The sequence below is a fragment of the Scleropages formosus genome, chromosome 20, assembly GCF_900964775.1.
Source record: "Scleropages formosus chromosome 20, fSclFor1.1, whole genome shotgun sequence".
NCBI classification, from domain to species: domain Eukaryota; kingdom Metazoa; phylum Chordata; class Actinopteri; order Osteoglossiformes; family Osteoglossidae; genus Scleropages; species Scleropages formosus.
The window spans coordinates 4,551,832-4,565,457 of record NC_041825.1 but is presented as its reverse complement, the minus strand read 5'-3'; the positions used below and the strand labels follow the sequence as shown (position 1 = coordinate 4,565,457).

Here is a 13,626-nt window from a genome sequence, read left to right as displayed (position 1 = left end):
AACAAGACAGGCAGTATTGTACACGTTTGCAGGATTCACAGGTTATTTACTGGTCTGAGTCAGGATATTGTCCATGTTTTATCTTCGTTGGATGTCCTTGCAGCTGCGATTGAAAAAAAAAGCATGCTTTTGTGAGCCCTTGTCCTTGTTCTCTATGCTTAACCCCCCTCTCCTCCCCTCCCCGCCGACTCCAGTGGACTACGTCCTAAGAGATCCCTCGGAGAGGCGGCGCTTGTTCATCTCCAGCATCCCACGCCCTTTCCCGCCGAGGGTGATCCGTGGCCCGGTACCCTGGTCCAGCAGTTACAGAGAGGCCCGTGACTGCATGGTCCATCACCTCTTCACGGTCAACCCTGTTATGCTGCATCTGCAGGAGCTGTGGTTCAAGAAGTAAGTGTCCTGTTGTTGTCTCTCAATGGTGTTCTGCCCTTTCCCAGTGCTGACGAGGCTACGGGTTACTGCTGCCCTGGGACACGTCGGAGAGGGACATAAGGTGGAGTTCATTTATTTTTTTTGAGATATATATATATAAACATTTACCTTAACTTACAGGAGTAGCTGTGTAAAGGTTTATCTGGGCATCATCTTAACGTTACGGTGCATGAACATTTACACCTTACATGAGCTTAAGAGATCATGGGTGAAGTGAGTGGAAGAGATGAGTTTTCAGACCCTTCTTAAACGTGGACAGAGATTCAGCAGTTCTGAGCGGGAGGGGGGATGTCGTTCCACCACAACGGAGCCAGAACCGAGAACCTCCGTGCTTTACCTTTTCTTGCACGGGACCACCAAGCGAGCGAAAGTAGACGAGCGAAGGGGTCTGGTTGGGGTGTAGCGGTTGATCAAATCGTGTAAATAGTAGGAGCAGTTCTTTTGATGCATTTGTAGGACATAACCAGGGTCTTAAATTTGATCCGAGCAGCTATAGGAAGCCAGTGCAGAGAAACGAGTAGAGGAGATACATGCAAACGCTTCGGCAAGTCAAACACAACTCGGGCAGCAGTGCTCTGTATCGTATGACTTGTGTCTTCTTGAACAGAGGGTGAAAAGTTTTCATTCCGTGTTCGATGATGATGTTTAATAATGGGGCAGCTGGTAACGTAGTGGTTAGAGCTGCTGCCTTTGGAGCCAACGATTACGGGTTTAAATTTCACCTCCAGCCGTATTATCCTTGAATAAGGTACTTACCGTAAATTGCTCCAGTAAAATTACCCAGCTGTATAAATGGGTAAATAATTGTAACCTTAACATTGTAAGTCATTTTGGAGAAAAGCGTCAGATAAATGAATAAATGTGAATGTAATAATGATCATTCCAGTGAAATTTTCACGGAGAGTGAAATGCGATTTTTTTCGTGAACTGTGTTTTACTTCAGCTCTCGCGAGGTCGTTTTGACTCTGCACTCTGTTTTGAAAAGTCTTAATTAAATTGCAGCGCTAATGATTGAAAGGAAATTGAAAAATAGGCCTCTGTTCTTTATATTAGTCGCACAGTTACGCTTGTTTCCTTAACTCTATAGAGTAACCGTAATTTCTAATAATCTCTTTAAGATATTCTGTTAATTGTTATTTGGTAGTTAATTGTTATTAATTTGACTTATTTGGGAACGACTGTGAATCTTGTAACGTGTCGTATGCGGCTGCCGTACGTGCGATTTATGAAGTATCCGTCCTACTCTGTCCCGTCCTCCTTCCTGCACACGGTAGCTTCTCCTCGCTGAGGTTTGTGAGGCTGGAGGACCTGTTTGCAGCTAACCTGCCCTTGCTCCCGGAGGACTTTGAAGCGCTGATCCAGAGGCGGTGCCAAATCACCCGCGACGACTTGCTCGACATGTGAGTAGGTCGGGCCGTCCGCGTCGCTCGTCACGGTCGCCTCTTTCCGTTCCGGCTCAAGTATCGTGAACTTGCTGAGAAGCCGTGCTTTTTCGCCCGACGTCCCTTCTTTCTCACATTGCAGCATTCGCATCGCTCAGTAGAAAATACCATTTTTACCATACTCAAAACGGAATTGTTCTTTGTAACATAGACAGGACACATTTGGATGAGTTCAGGGGTACATTTTCAGCTTTTAAAATACAATGAAATAGAACAGAGAGATCTATATATATTTATTTAGTAGAAACTACACTGCTAGATACACTACTTACAAAGGGTCACTCATGCATATATCAGTGAAACACACTCTATCATTCACACACCATGGGTGAATCTGAACAGCATGTCTTTGCACTGTGGGAGGAAACCAGAGCATCCAGAGGAAACCCACGCCGACACAGGGAGAACATGCAAACTCCACACAGACTGAGTGGGGATCGAACCCACGTTCTCTTGCACCACCCAGGTGCTGTGAGACAGCAGCACTACTCACTGTGCCGGATGGATGGATGGATGGATGGATGGATGGATGGATGGATGGATGGATGGATGGATGGATGGATGGATGGATGGATGGATGGATGGATGGATGGATGGATGGATGGATGGATGGATGGATGGATGGATGGATGGATGGATGGATGGATGGATGGATGGAGCACGATCTTGGCCCGTGTCTTCTTGTGCACTCCATGCAGATGGCTGCCCAGATGTGCCTCTCTCTTCATCACCCACAAAGAGCTGTGGCTCCCACTGGTGCCTCGCAGTCGCAATGTGACCCCCGTCAGTGCCCAGGAGTTCTTCTCATGCGTGGCGACACTCATGTCCCTGCAGCTGCGCGGCCTGGTCATTGCCTCCCTCCAGGAGCTGCTGCAGTTCTTCACGATGCACCAGGTGCGGAACGGATCCTCCGTCCGATTGCTGTGTGTCCACCCGTCTAAAACTGCCTACCTGCAGGGTTGCACCTCTTTTATTGTGCATACATTGCTTTCTTTTCTTTACCCTGAACTCTGTGATCCTTTTATGGTGTTTATCTGGGCTGCAGTAGGCAGCTTGTTTCCATTCCTGTGCTGCACAAATACGACCGGCCATGCGGTGGGTGCACTCCGGAAGGTTCCGCATTTGTTCGGAAGAGACAGGAAACAACGATGGGGTATCTCTGATAGCCCGAAGTCACCGCGGCGACTGATCCGTGTTGCTGCTGTCGGCTTGCCAGGATGGGAACGACTTCGGAGAGGAGTACGACATAACGCGCTTCGAGCAGCCGCAGGCACTGGTGTTGAAGCTGAGGGTGGAGGAACCTTCCATTGCTTTCCAACCCATGTTGAAGGAATGCTGGGAATTCATTCACAGGAGCTTCATGGAGATTATAAGGAGTGCGGTGGACCTGCCCCGGGTACTGTGTCACATCCGTGCCCCTTGCCCTTCCCCGCCACTGAAACAGCCTGATTTTTCAATGGAAAAATAACATATGCAATAACATGAAAAACATAACATGAGCAATAATACACAGGTGGAGTGTATCCTGTTTCCGGACATCCGGAGAAACAATCTGACGCTCCGCACAGTGAAGCCAGACGAGCTACTGGTCACCAAGATAATCAGCAGAGCCATGGAGATTTTCCAGAAGAACACAGTAGGACCCAACAGGTGCTGCGATGTCCTCCGTCCAGCACAGTTGTGTTGACAGGTGGTGTCCGCGAGCCCAAAAGTGTCAGTAATACCGTATCCCTCCAGGTCGATGACTGATAGGGATCACTGGCACCTCCATCCATTGTTAGGGACATCTCATCAGTGGATGCGATGTTTACTGCTGGGCAGAGCCAACCGCAGTAAAAAAGCTCTTATTTCGATAAATTTGTGTCTGTTATCAATCGCCAGGTATCTGAATATTTACGACAAGTACAGCAATCTCATCGACGACAGCGCAAAGCAGGAGATTAATTCATTCCTCAAGAAAAAACATTCTTTGGCCGATTTCACAAAGGTAGCCCTCCCACACCTCTTGGATCACATTTACATTTATATTTACATTCATTCATTCAGCAGACACTTTCCTCCTGAGCGATGTGCATACATCCCAGAGGTGGATTCAACTCCGTTAAGACGGAATGTTTTTTGAACTGCAACAGTGTGTTTTTAAAAGGCTTAACATTTATCTTTGACCTTTCAAGAGAATCAGATCTAGTGTTGTTTACTATTACAATGTTGCATAAACAATCATCGTGATAGTTGATGGTGAATGTTTCTTCGAGAAAATTGAGAGTTTGCAGCAGCTGGAGGAGGAGCTCGCCTCCCTGTACATCACCGTTCCCTTGGCCATGTTTTGCCTGGACACCGTCGGCCTTCACGAAGAGCTGTGCGCCCGTACCGAGAAGCTGAAGGACAGGGTGCTCACGTACGTGGTGAAGGACAACAGGGAGCTCAACAGGAGGTAACATACACATCATTTAGGCTGTGAATTCTACGGACCGCTTACAACAAACACAACGCAACAAAATTTTTCAAAGTTCGTAATTATGTCGATTTTTGCATCAATTATGATTATTTAAAGTTTCCTGATTACAAAAATACCACTAGTTCCTCTAGAGTGTCAGCTTTAGTTTGGTACTTTACAGCCATTGGAAGAGTCTAGAAAGTACCAGAACATTCTAGAAAGTACCAGATCCTAAAAGGTACTGGAAAATTTGGTGCTTGGAATCTGGTGGCGAAATTTGCCAAAATTTGCTCGTTTCAGGAATGTGGAGTATTTTTCTAAACACTGACATATAGTACGAACTAATGCCAAAAGTATGTTTGCTTTAACGAAACTGAACGGAAAAAGCAAAAAACTGACAAATGTACAAAAAAGTTTTTTTTCTACGTTGCGTAATCGGAGATTCTGGGCTTATTTATAGTTGAATTATTTCTTATTGATTTTGGCCCCGCAGATTCAGTCTGCTGTGTGACTAAAGAAGATAAAAGCGTAAAAAAAATAATGTTGGCCAAGCAGCAATACCATTCGCTCGCAAACCATGTTGTCACCATATGGTAAACTGTTGTCCCAAATTCTGAAACAGTACAGGGGTGTAATGTTAGAGCTCAGGTTCGAATAAGGTAGTTACGCATTCTTTATTATTAGTATTTATTTATTTATTAGCTAGCCGAAACAAGCCTTTGTCCACGACGACGTACAACATTAGGTTTATTTAAAGTGCTTATGAAGTCATAAGATAACCAGATATCGGTTTAGGATGATATAACGTCCTGCAGCTGGTAGTGGATCAGCCTCAGACTGGGATAGAAACCTTCAGCGGGATTAAAGAATAGAAAAATTAAAAAAGCAAGAGCGACTCAAGCAAAGTCGAGCTATTAGGAGGAGAGTTAGGAGCACAGCGAGATACTGTGAGAAAGTTCGCGAGTAAGACGTTACATCGAGAGTGAAAAACATGCATAGCAGGCAGTTGTTCAGGTGCTTCTGAGTTTTTGATTTTAACAATTAGTGAAATAACAAAATATTGATATTAGGCAGGAGTGCTGTGAAATTCTGGCTCGTGCCGAATGCCTGCAAGAGCAGTAGTTTATGAAAACTATTCAATACTATTATATAATACTGTTCAATTATCAATGATATTCTGTATTTTTAGAATAGAATGAAGCACAAAACAAGTCAACAGAGTTAAAATTTTGCTAAACGGTGATTTGTTGTTTTGCTCAAATTTAAGACATTAAATCAGAGAACTACAATGTCAGATTATATGGAAATTGTTCCTATATATCGATATCAGTAAAATCTGACATGACACCAGAAAGAAAAATTTAAGGATAAAATATAAATAGCTATCGTGATAGCACATTACATATAAAATATCCATGCATCTTTCCCCCGGTTTGCCTGCTAGGTAAACGTTACCGTATCGCTACCCCTGCCAATAGTACTATTCTTGATATACCGCAGTGTGTGTCGGCGCTATGAGGAAATTGCAGAGAGGGTGAGCACCATTCCACAGGACACAGAGGAACTGGTGGGCCTCAGAAAGTACCTGATGAACACCTGCAAAGTGACCTTCCACACTCTGAAGGATGAGGTCAATGAAGCTGCTAAACGCCTTATTTTCCTGCTGGACTTCGCTGCCTTGCCGAGTGCGTATGACTGCCACCGGTACCTTGATCTTCCAGGGGTTAACAGAAACTTCACGAAACATATTTGAAAAAAAAATCACATATATAAATAAAATATACAGTACGTGATATATATTTGCCTTTATATTTTATATCCAAAGGTATGAATTTCATATGTAATGTATGATTTCATTCATTCATACACAATTTCATGTATTCCTCTTAGTTCATGGCTTAAGTTTGTGTGATAGTGTCAGCTTCCTTCTGCATCCCCCTACATCCAGATGAAGACATGAAGCTGAACAGCAGTGTGTTCCACTGGCCGGAGCAAATCATGTCGGTGTGTGAGCTCAACGAGATCCGTCTGGCCGCATGCAAGGAGCACGCCGAGGGAAGCCTCACCGCGAGGTATCCACCTGCTCCACCGACTCTATGTGCCGTGGAGATGCTCTGGACTCTCTTTAACTGACCCTCTCCCCTGCCAGGATTGTCGAGTTTGACCAGAAGCTGGAGTTCTTCAATAAAGAGGTAGAGTCCTTCAAGAAGAAGGAAGTCATGACTCTTGCAGAGATGAAGAACAATGTTGAGAAGCTGAGCAAACTGACAACTGGAATTGAAGCCGCATTGATGGAGCTCGAGGTCAGTTATGGAACCATTATACCTGCGGATTGGCTGGCCTGGGCTCTTCAATAGTATCTATCTATCTATCTATCTATCTATCTATCTATAAGGGGGCCTTTCGGCTTCTTTAATTATTTATTGCAAGATTTTATTACATTGATTATTGTAACTGTAATTCATTTTTTCTTGTTTTAAATTTAACTGGCTTTAGAGAGTCGTATAGATGTGTGAGGTTACGAGGAATATTAGGGAGATCAAGAGATCTTTGGAAGATTCCGATGTACTTTTACGATGACTCTGTTTACTGTGGGCGGCAGCGTGGTGAAGTGGGTTGTACTGCTGTCCCGTGTGTGTGTGTGTTTGTGTTGCATTGCTATGCTGTATAGATGTGTGAATGACTGTTGGGAGTTTAGTGCAGTGTATCTAGCGCTGGCAATCACTTTGGATAAAGTTGGCGGCTAAATAAGATTTAGTGATCATTGTACATCCTTTTTCATAAAAGTGCTCGATAGAATGATAGATGTTAATGTGAATGCTGTAGTGGTGCAGTGATGTGAAAAGTGCTGTTTGCTGCCATTAATGTAGGACATCAACAAGGAGGAGAGCCTCTTAGGAAAGGAGCAGAGCAAGTTTCCCGTTCTGCAGACCCTCTTGGCCAACAAGCAACCCTACGACCAGCTGTGGACAACCGCCCTCAACTTCCAGAACGTGTCAGAGATATGGATGAATGGTAAGAATGTCATCAAGATGGATCTTTGGCTGCTGGAGCGTTACTCCACCCTACCAGTCTGTAATGATGTATCTTGTCATTCTGCTGTCCTTCCTTACACAAAATGACAAAACTGTCTGGCATCGCTCTTGGGAATTCAAGATCAGCTACATCCCTTTGGTGTTCACCTTTAATTTGCAGCTTACTTAAGAAATGTCCCTGTAACATCTGGCTTTGAACCTCCTGACAGACCCGTTCGTAAACCTGAACGCTGAGAAGATCTCAGAAGACCTGGAGAACATGTGGCGCACCATGTACAAGTTAACCAAGACCCTCTCGGACTTGCCGGGACCCCGGCGAGTGGCGGACGCCTTTAAGATCAAGATGGAAAAGTTCAAACAGCACCTCCCTGTGCTCAGCACCATCTGCAACCCCGGCATCAAGAGCCGACACTGGGAGAAGGTCAGTCCAGCCGAGATCAACCAGCCGCCTGTGAATCACTGCACTCACTGTACTCGTTGACGGAAATTATTATTAGAGCTGTTGTCCACCCAAGCCAGCTTTCTTTCCAGCTTCAGGCACTCAGTCTCGTTTGTCCTTGGGCTACGAGCATTTACCAGAGTAACCGACAGTGATTTATCTTCTCAGATTAGCAGCATCGTGGGCTTCGAGGTTAAACCTGACAAAGACGCGTCGCTTTCCAGCATGCTGGAACTGGGTCTGTCTGCTTACAGCACCATGTAAGTCCACCATATTTAGGAACAAATATGGACCAGAGTCATCATTTTTAAGCCAAGTGACTGCTAGTAATGCAAATGCTTGATTTGTTTTTCCATTATACGATTTACAATATTTGTGAACTTACTACTTATTATTCGTTCAAAGTAACATCACTTCATTTTGGAATTGCTTTTTCATATAAAAACATTCCATAAATATTTTTTTGGGCAGCACAAATGCAGGCTACCGTGATACCCAGTATAGTAAGTCACACATCAGCACTTTCATAATGCACGTTCCCTTTGATACCTGTACAGGACGTCCTCAACTTGCGACGGGGTTCTGTTCCGATAGCCTCGTCAAAAGTTGATTTCATCATAACTCACAAATCCCTTTATGTTGTATTATACAAGCCATGAGGATATATAAAAAATTTTCACTTATGAATGCTATGTTGAATGACGGCTTTATTTTTTCACTAATTTCACACATTATTCATGATCAAATAATACCACCATGGAATAATAATAATATAAACAGTATACGTTTATTTTTTCATGCTGTACTATTATTTTCACATACACATATTTTCTGAAACCACTTGTCCCATGAGGGGGTCGCGCCAAACCGGAGCCTAACCCGGCAACACAGGGTGCAAGGCTGGAGGGGGAGGGGACACACCCAGGACGGGACGCCAGGCCCTCGCAAAGCACCCCAAGCGGGACTCGAACCCCAGACCTACCAGAGAGTAGAACCCAGTCAAACCCACTGCGCCACTGCACCCCCTACCTATTAGTTTCACTTCCATTTCTAAATGTGTTTTCTCTACTTCTTTCATGCAGTAACTTGAATAGAGGCATTAGAAATATTGCTGCAGCGTGGCCGGTCAGTGTTACCGTACGGCAGACAGCGCGATCATTGTTAGGCGTTTTCACCAAACGTCACGACTCAAGCAATACAATAAGATTAATGGGACAGCTGTTTGTCGACACGATTCATTGTAAGTCGCGTGTTTTGTGAGTCGAGGATCACGTGCGCATGAAAACGCTTTATGAGACCGATACACATGTTGGACACATGAAGACATGGTGTTATCACAGCTAAAGTCTTTAGTTTCGTTCCAGGCTGAAGGACATAGAAGGAGCAGCCAGTAAGGAGTATTCCCTGGAGAAAGCCATGGAAAAGATGAAGTCAGAATGGGCTGACCTGCGATTTGTATTCACCCAGTACAAAGATTCGGTGAACATCCTCTTCAGCACAGATCCACATGTTCATCCCTCTCTTTATAGTACAGGATAGCATAGAGGACAGATAACATTCCTATGATCCTGAGAGTTTGACTATCAGTCATTACAGTTACTGTACTATCATCCAGTATTTCTTATGCGTACTTCATGTGATTTTGCCCGAACAAAAGTTAATTACTGACATACTGAGGAACTAGAAGACAGCATCATGTGCAGATTAATATTTATAAAGACATTTTTTGACATATTTCAAAATGTTTATGGTGGGTATGCAATGGATCAGCACATTTTTTTCTAGATTGGCCAAAGAGCACCATACCTTAGGAATTCCTTAACCATACAGTTTCCCTAATGTGATTTGTGCAACGCCGCTGTAGGGTACCAGCATTGTGGGTGCCGTGGATGACATCCAAGTGCTCCTCGACGATCACATCATCAAGACTCAGACCATGCGTGGGTCACCATTCATCAAACCAGTTGAGGCTGAATGTAAGGTAGGGTCACTCAACTAATAGGATGGGGTAGGGTAGGGTAGGGTAGGGTAGGATAGAAAAAGATGGTGCTTTTTTGAGTGCTGCAGGGAAACTCGGGTGTACAGTTATATTCAAACAAAATAAGTAACAAATCATAATGAGTAACAAAAATTATCAACAACAAATTACGGGTACACTAGACAACTGAACAACTGAAGAAGTCGTAAGATGCTTCCCTGCTTTTTCACATTGAGAAGCTAACAGAGCCTTGAGTGGAATTATGGAGGTGGATGGCTGTTGGTAGGAATGACCACCAAAAATGTCTCTTCATACATTGTTGAATAATCTGCTGGCTAAAGGAGCTCATGGTGATCACCTCATGGACAGGATGTGAGCCATTGTAGTCTCTCATTACATGTTCTAGGTTAAGTTTTCTCTAACTTGAACACACGTTATTGTTCCCTCAGGAATGGGAAGACAAGTTAGTGCTGATCCAGGATATTCTTGATGCCATGCTGAAGTGCCAGGCCACGTGGCTCTACCTGGAGCCCATCTTCAGCTCAGAAGACATCATCGCCCAAATGCCAGAGGAGGGTCGCAAGTTTGGTATAGTCGACGGCTACTGGAAGGACATCATCGCTGGATCGGTGAGAGTGGCAGACGACTCATATCTGACATCCACAGCAATGTCCCCTTTGTGAGGAACCTTCTCCATATTTAATACTGGCAACAAATTGTCTTCTGTTGCATATAAGAATTTTTTTCAGCCTGTTTGTGTCACTAGGTGAAAGACACCAGAATACTGGTGGCCACGTCTCAGCCGAACATGCTGGAGAGGCTGAGGGTGTCCAACGTTTATCTGGAGGAAATTCAGAAAGGGCTGAACACCTACCTTGAGCAGAAAAGACTCTTCTTCCCCAGGTACTCGGAGCAGCAGTTCCAAATGGGCCAAGCTGGTTCTGAAGACTCACAGTGCTGTCAACATCGTTGACCTGGTTGAGTAGGATGTAGTAACGTCCTCTTGTTCTTTCTCTTTGGACGTGTAGGTTCTTTTTCCTATCAAACGACGAGCTTCTGGAAATCCTGTCGGAGACCAAAGATCCACAGAGAGTACAGCCTCACTTGAAGAAATGCTTTGAAGGCATCGCTAAGCTGGAGTTCACCGTAGACATGGAGATCACCGGCATGATCAGTTCCGAAAAGGAGACTGTACCCTTCATCCAAAAAATCTACCCAGCCGAGGCCAAGGTGCCCGAACAGTTTGTGTCTTTAGCTAATGGGAAAATGTGACAAATGGTTGCATATAGTATGTCTTTGATATTTATGTTGACCATGTTGAGACATCATGTCCACACAAAAGCTCCTCTTGCACCTGTCAACACAGGGAATGGTGGAGAAGTGGCTTGAGCAGGTGGAGAAGATGATGCTGAGCAGCGTGAGAGCCGTCATCTATGAGGGAGTCAAAGAATATGTACAGGTGCCACCGCTTTCTTGGTCTGGGAGTTGCTATGGAAACGGGAAGCTGACTCTCAGGGGTAGCGGCTTCAGGCCTCCCTGTTTCGTGTTACCTGCAACGTTTGCATGCCACATTCAGAGAACTTGTATTGCAATTGTCCGAAAGGTTCCAAGGAAAAAGTGGGTGCTGCGGTGGCCGGGACAGGTGGTCATCTGTGCGTCTTCCGTCTTTTGGACGAGCGAAGTGTCAGAAGCGATTGAGAATAACAGCCTCCCTGTGAGTGCTTTCTGCCGCTCCTGTACACCCACGCAAGTGTTTCCAGTACAAGTGCACAACGGCGTTCTCATCTCTCTGTTCTCACGTAACTCTTCTCCAAATCGTTCCAAACCCTGAGCTCACCATGGTCTTCTGGCATGTTCTTTAACTTTTTGCTCACTGCAAAGGCCTACCTTCAGCAGAGCAATGATCAGATAGCTGATATAGTGGAGCTGGTGCGAGGGAAGCTGCCGGGAGGAGCGCGTATGACCCTGGGGGCCCTGACTGTCATTGACGTTCACGGTACGTTCCGAAAGCACTCCTGCGCCTGTTCTCAACCGAGCTCACCAACCCATCACACCCATGATGCGCTTCCTGTTGTGTGCTCCTCTCAGCGCGTGATGTGGTCGCCAAACTGGCCCACGACGGCATCTCCTCCCTAAATGACTTCCAGTGGATGTCCCAGTTGCGCTATTACTGGGAGGACGGGGATATTCTGGTGCGCATGATCACCACCACTGTAAAATATGGCTACGAGTACCTGGGCAACTCCCCTCGCCTCGTCATCACTCCTCTCACTGATCGCTGCTACAGGTACGTTCCCAAAACCCCCGTGAAAACGTCCTCATTATTCCCTACATTTAGTCAGGAAGAATTTACAAGTCTAAAATCACAGTCGTAAATATGCATTACTATTTTTTTACGACTGGGTGACACGGAGTTGCGACAGGTAGCCGTGGTGACTTGCAAAACCTGGGATGGGCACTCAGATATGGGGTCGAACCCAGCTCAGTCTGTGTGGAGTTTGCATCTTCCCTCCATGTCTACGTGTGTTTCATCCCACAGTCCAAAGATGTGTTTCAGGTGAATGGGTGACTGTATTGCTCATAGTGTGTGTGTGTGTGTGTGTGTGTGTGTGTGTGTGTGTTACATTGCTCTGCTCTATAGATGGGAAAATGATTATTGGAGTTTATTGTGGTCTAACACTGCAGGTCACCTTGGATAAAGGTGTCAGTGAAATACTGTTGATTATATATTGCTTTGGAAATTAATATTATACACACACACACACACACACACACACACACACACACACACACACACACATCTTCGGAACCGCTTGTCCCATACAGGGTCGCAGGGAACCGGAGCCTAACCCGGTAACACAGGGCGTAAGGCCAGAGGGGGAGGGGACACACCCAGGACGGGACGCCAGTCCATCGCAAGGCACCCCAAGCAGGACTCGAACCCCAGACCCACCGGAGAGCAGGACCATGGTCCAACCCACTGCACCACCGCACCCCCCTCATTAATGTTACATTTTAAATTAAATACAAATGTGCTAAATGAATAAATGTCATTTTAATGTAAATGTAATTAGATTCTTTCCTTTATATACGGTAATGTTCTGGGTTTCATCTAAGCAAACTGCAGAAAAGGGTCCCTTTAAAAATTAAATGGAAAATTATTGTTGAAAAAGAGCAAAATGTGTATATTAGTAACTGTGTGAGCTTGTTGCTACGTGTGCGTGGAACTCTTTAACTCTGCTTGGAATGTGCGCCTACAGGACACTGATGGGGGCCCTGAAACTAAACCTGGGTGGGGCTCCGGAGGGGCCTGCTGGGACTGGAAAGACGGAGACCACCAAGGATCTGGCCAAAGCCCTCGCCAAGCAGGTATCCCTCAGCCCCCTGCGATGAGGGCTGGACTCTCAGTACAGGGTCCTCGTGTGAAAATGAAATGTATCGCAAGAGCACTCAAGAAAGGGTGTGAGACGCATAGTAGATCTATGGTAGTGATTTGCATATTCTCTGTAATTATTATACAGATCCTCAGGCGGTTGATGTAGCCATGAATATGGTGATATTTTATTCTTCTAATTATTGTTATTGGCATGGGGGCACGGTGGCGCAGTGGGTTGGACCGGGTCCTGCTCTCCAGTGGGTCTGGGTTTTGAGTCCCGCTTGGGGTGCCTTGTGATGGACTGGCGTCCCGTCCTGGGTGTGTCCCCTCCCCCTCCAGCTTTACGCCCTGTGTTTCTGGGTTAGGCTCCGGCTCCCCGCATGGGGCAAGCGGTTTTAGCCGGTGTGTGTGCGTGTGTGTGTGTGATGTATTGTTATTATTCGTGTGCAGTTTGTTGGTTTTAATAGAGGTTGACGGTGTCAATTTC

The 13,626-nt window shown here is 45.4% G+C and overlaps 1 protein-coding gene across 2 annotated transcripts in view; it reads left to right on the top strand.

Annotated features, from left to right (window-relative positions):
- Nucleotides 1-13,626, top strand: part of dnah3 (dynein axonemal heavy chain 3) — a 34,410-nt gene that overhangs the window by 2,882 nt on the left and 17,902 nt on the right. For both annotated transcript variants that reach the window (XM_018735018.2, XM_018735019.2), the window contains exons 7-29: nucleotides 195-390; nucleotides 1,707-1,832; nucleotides 2,573-2,768; nucleotides 3,091-3,270; nucleotides 3,388-3,524; nucleotides 3,756-3,861; nucleotides 4,130-4,308; nucleotides 5,812-5,996; nucleotides 6,260-6,383; nucleotides 6,461-6,614; nucleotides 7,182-7,326; nucleotides 7,556-7,767; nucleotides 7,954-8,045; nucleotides 9,150-9,264; nucleotides 9,650-9,766; nucleotides 10,213-10,392; nucleotides 10,530-10,666; nucleotides 10,792-10,993; nucleotides 11,130-11,222; nucleotides 11,367-11,477; nucleotides 11,645-11,759; nucleotides 11,852-12,050; nucleotides 13,024-13,132. In XM_018735018.2, the coding sequence (XP_018590534.2) occupies nucleotides 195-390; nucleotides 1,707-1,832; nucleotides 2,573-2,768; nucleotides 3,091-3,270; nucleotides 3,388-3,524; nucleotides 3,756-3,861; nucleotides 4,130-4,308; nucleotides 5,812-5,996; nucleotides 6,260-6,383; nucleotides 6,461-6,614; nucleotides 7,182-7,326; nucleotides 7,556-7,767; nucleotides 7,954-8,045; nucleotides 9,150-9,264; nucleotides 9,650-9,766; nucleotides 10,213-10,392; nucleotides 10,530-10,666; nucleotides 10,792-10,993; nucleotides 11,130-11,222; nucleotides 11,367-11,477; nucleotides 11,645-11,759; nucleotides 11,852-12,050; nucleotides 13,024-13,132 (3,410 nt within the window). The remainder of the gene's footprint in view (nucleotides 1-194; nucleotides 391-1,706; nucleotides 1,833-2,572; nucleotides 2,769-3,090; nucleotides 3,271-3,387; nucleotides 3,525-3,755; nucleotides 3,862-4,129; nucleotides 4,309-5,811; nucleotides 5,997-6,259; nucleotides 6,384-6,460; nucleotides 6,615-7,181; nucleotides 7,327-7,555; nucleotides 7,768-7,953; nucleotides 8,046-9,149; nucleotides 9,265-9,649; nucleotides 9,767-10,212; nucleotides 10,393-10,529; nucleotides 10,667-10,791; nucleotides 10,994-11,129; nucleotides 11,223-11,366; nucleotides 11,478-11,644; nucleotides 11,760-11,851; nucleotides 12,051-13,023; nucleotides 13,133-13,626) is intronic.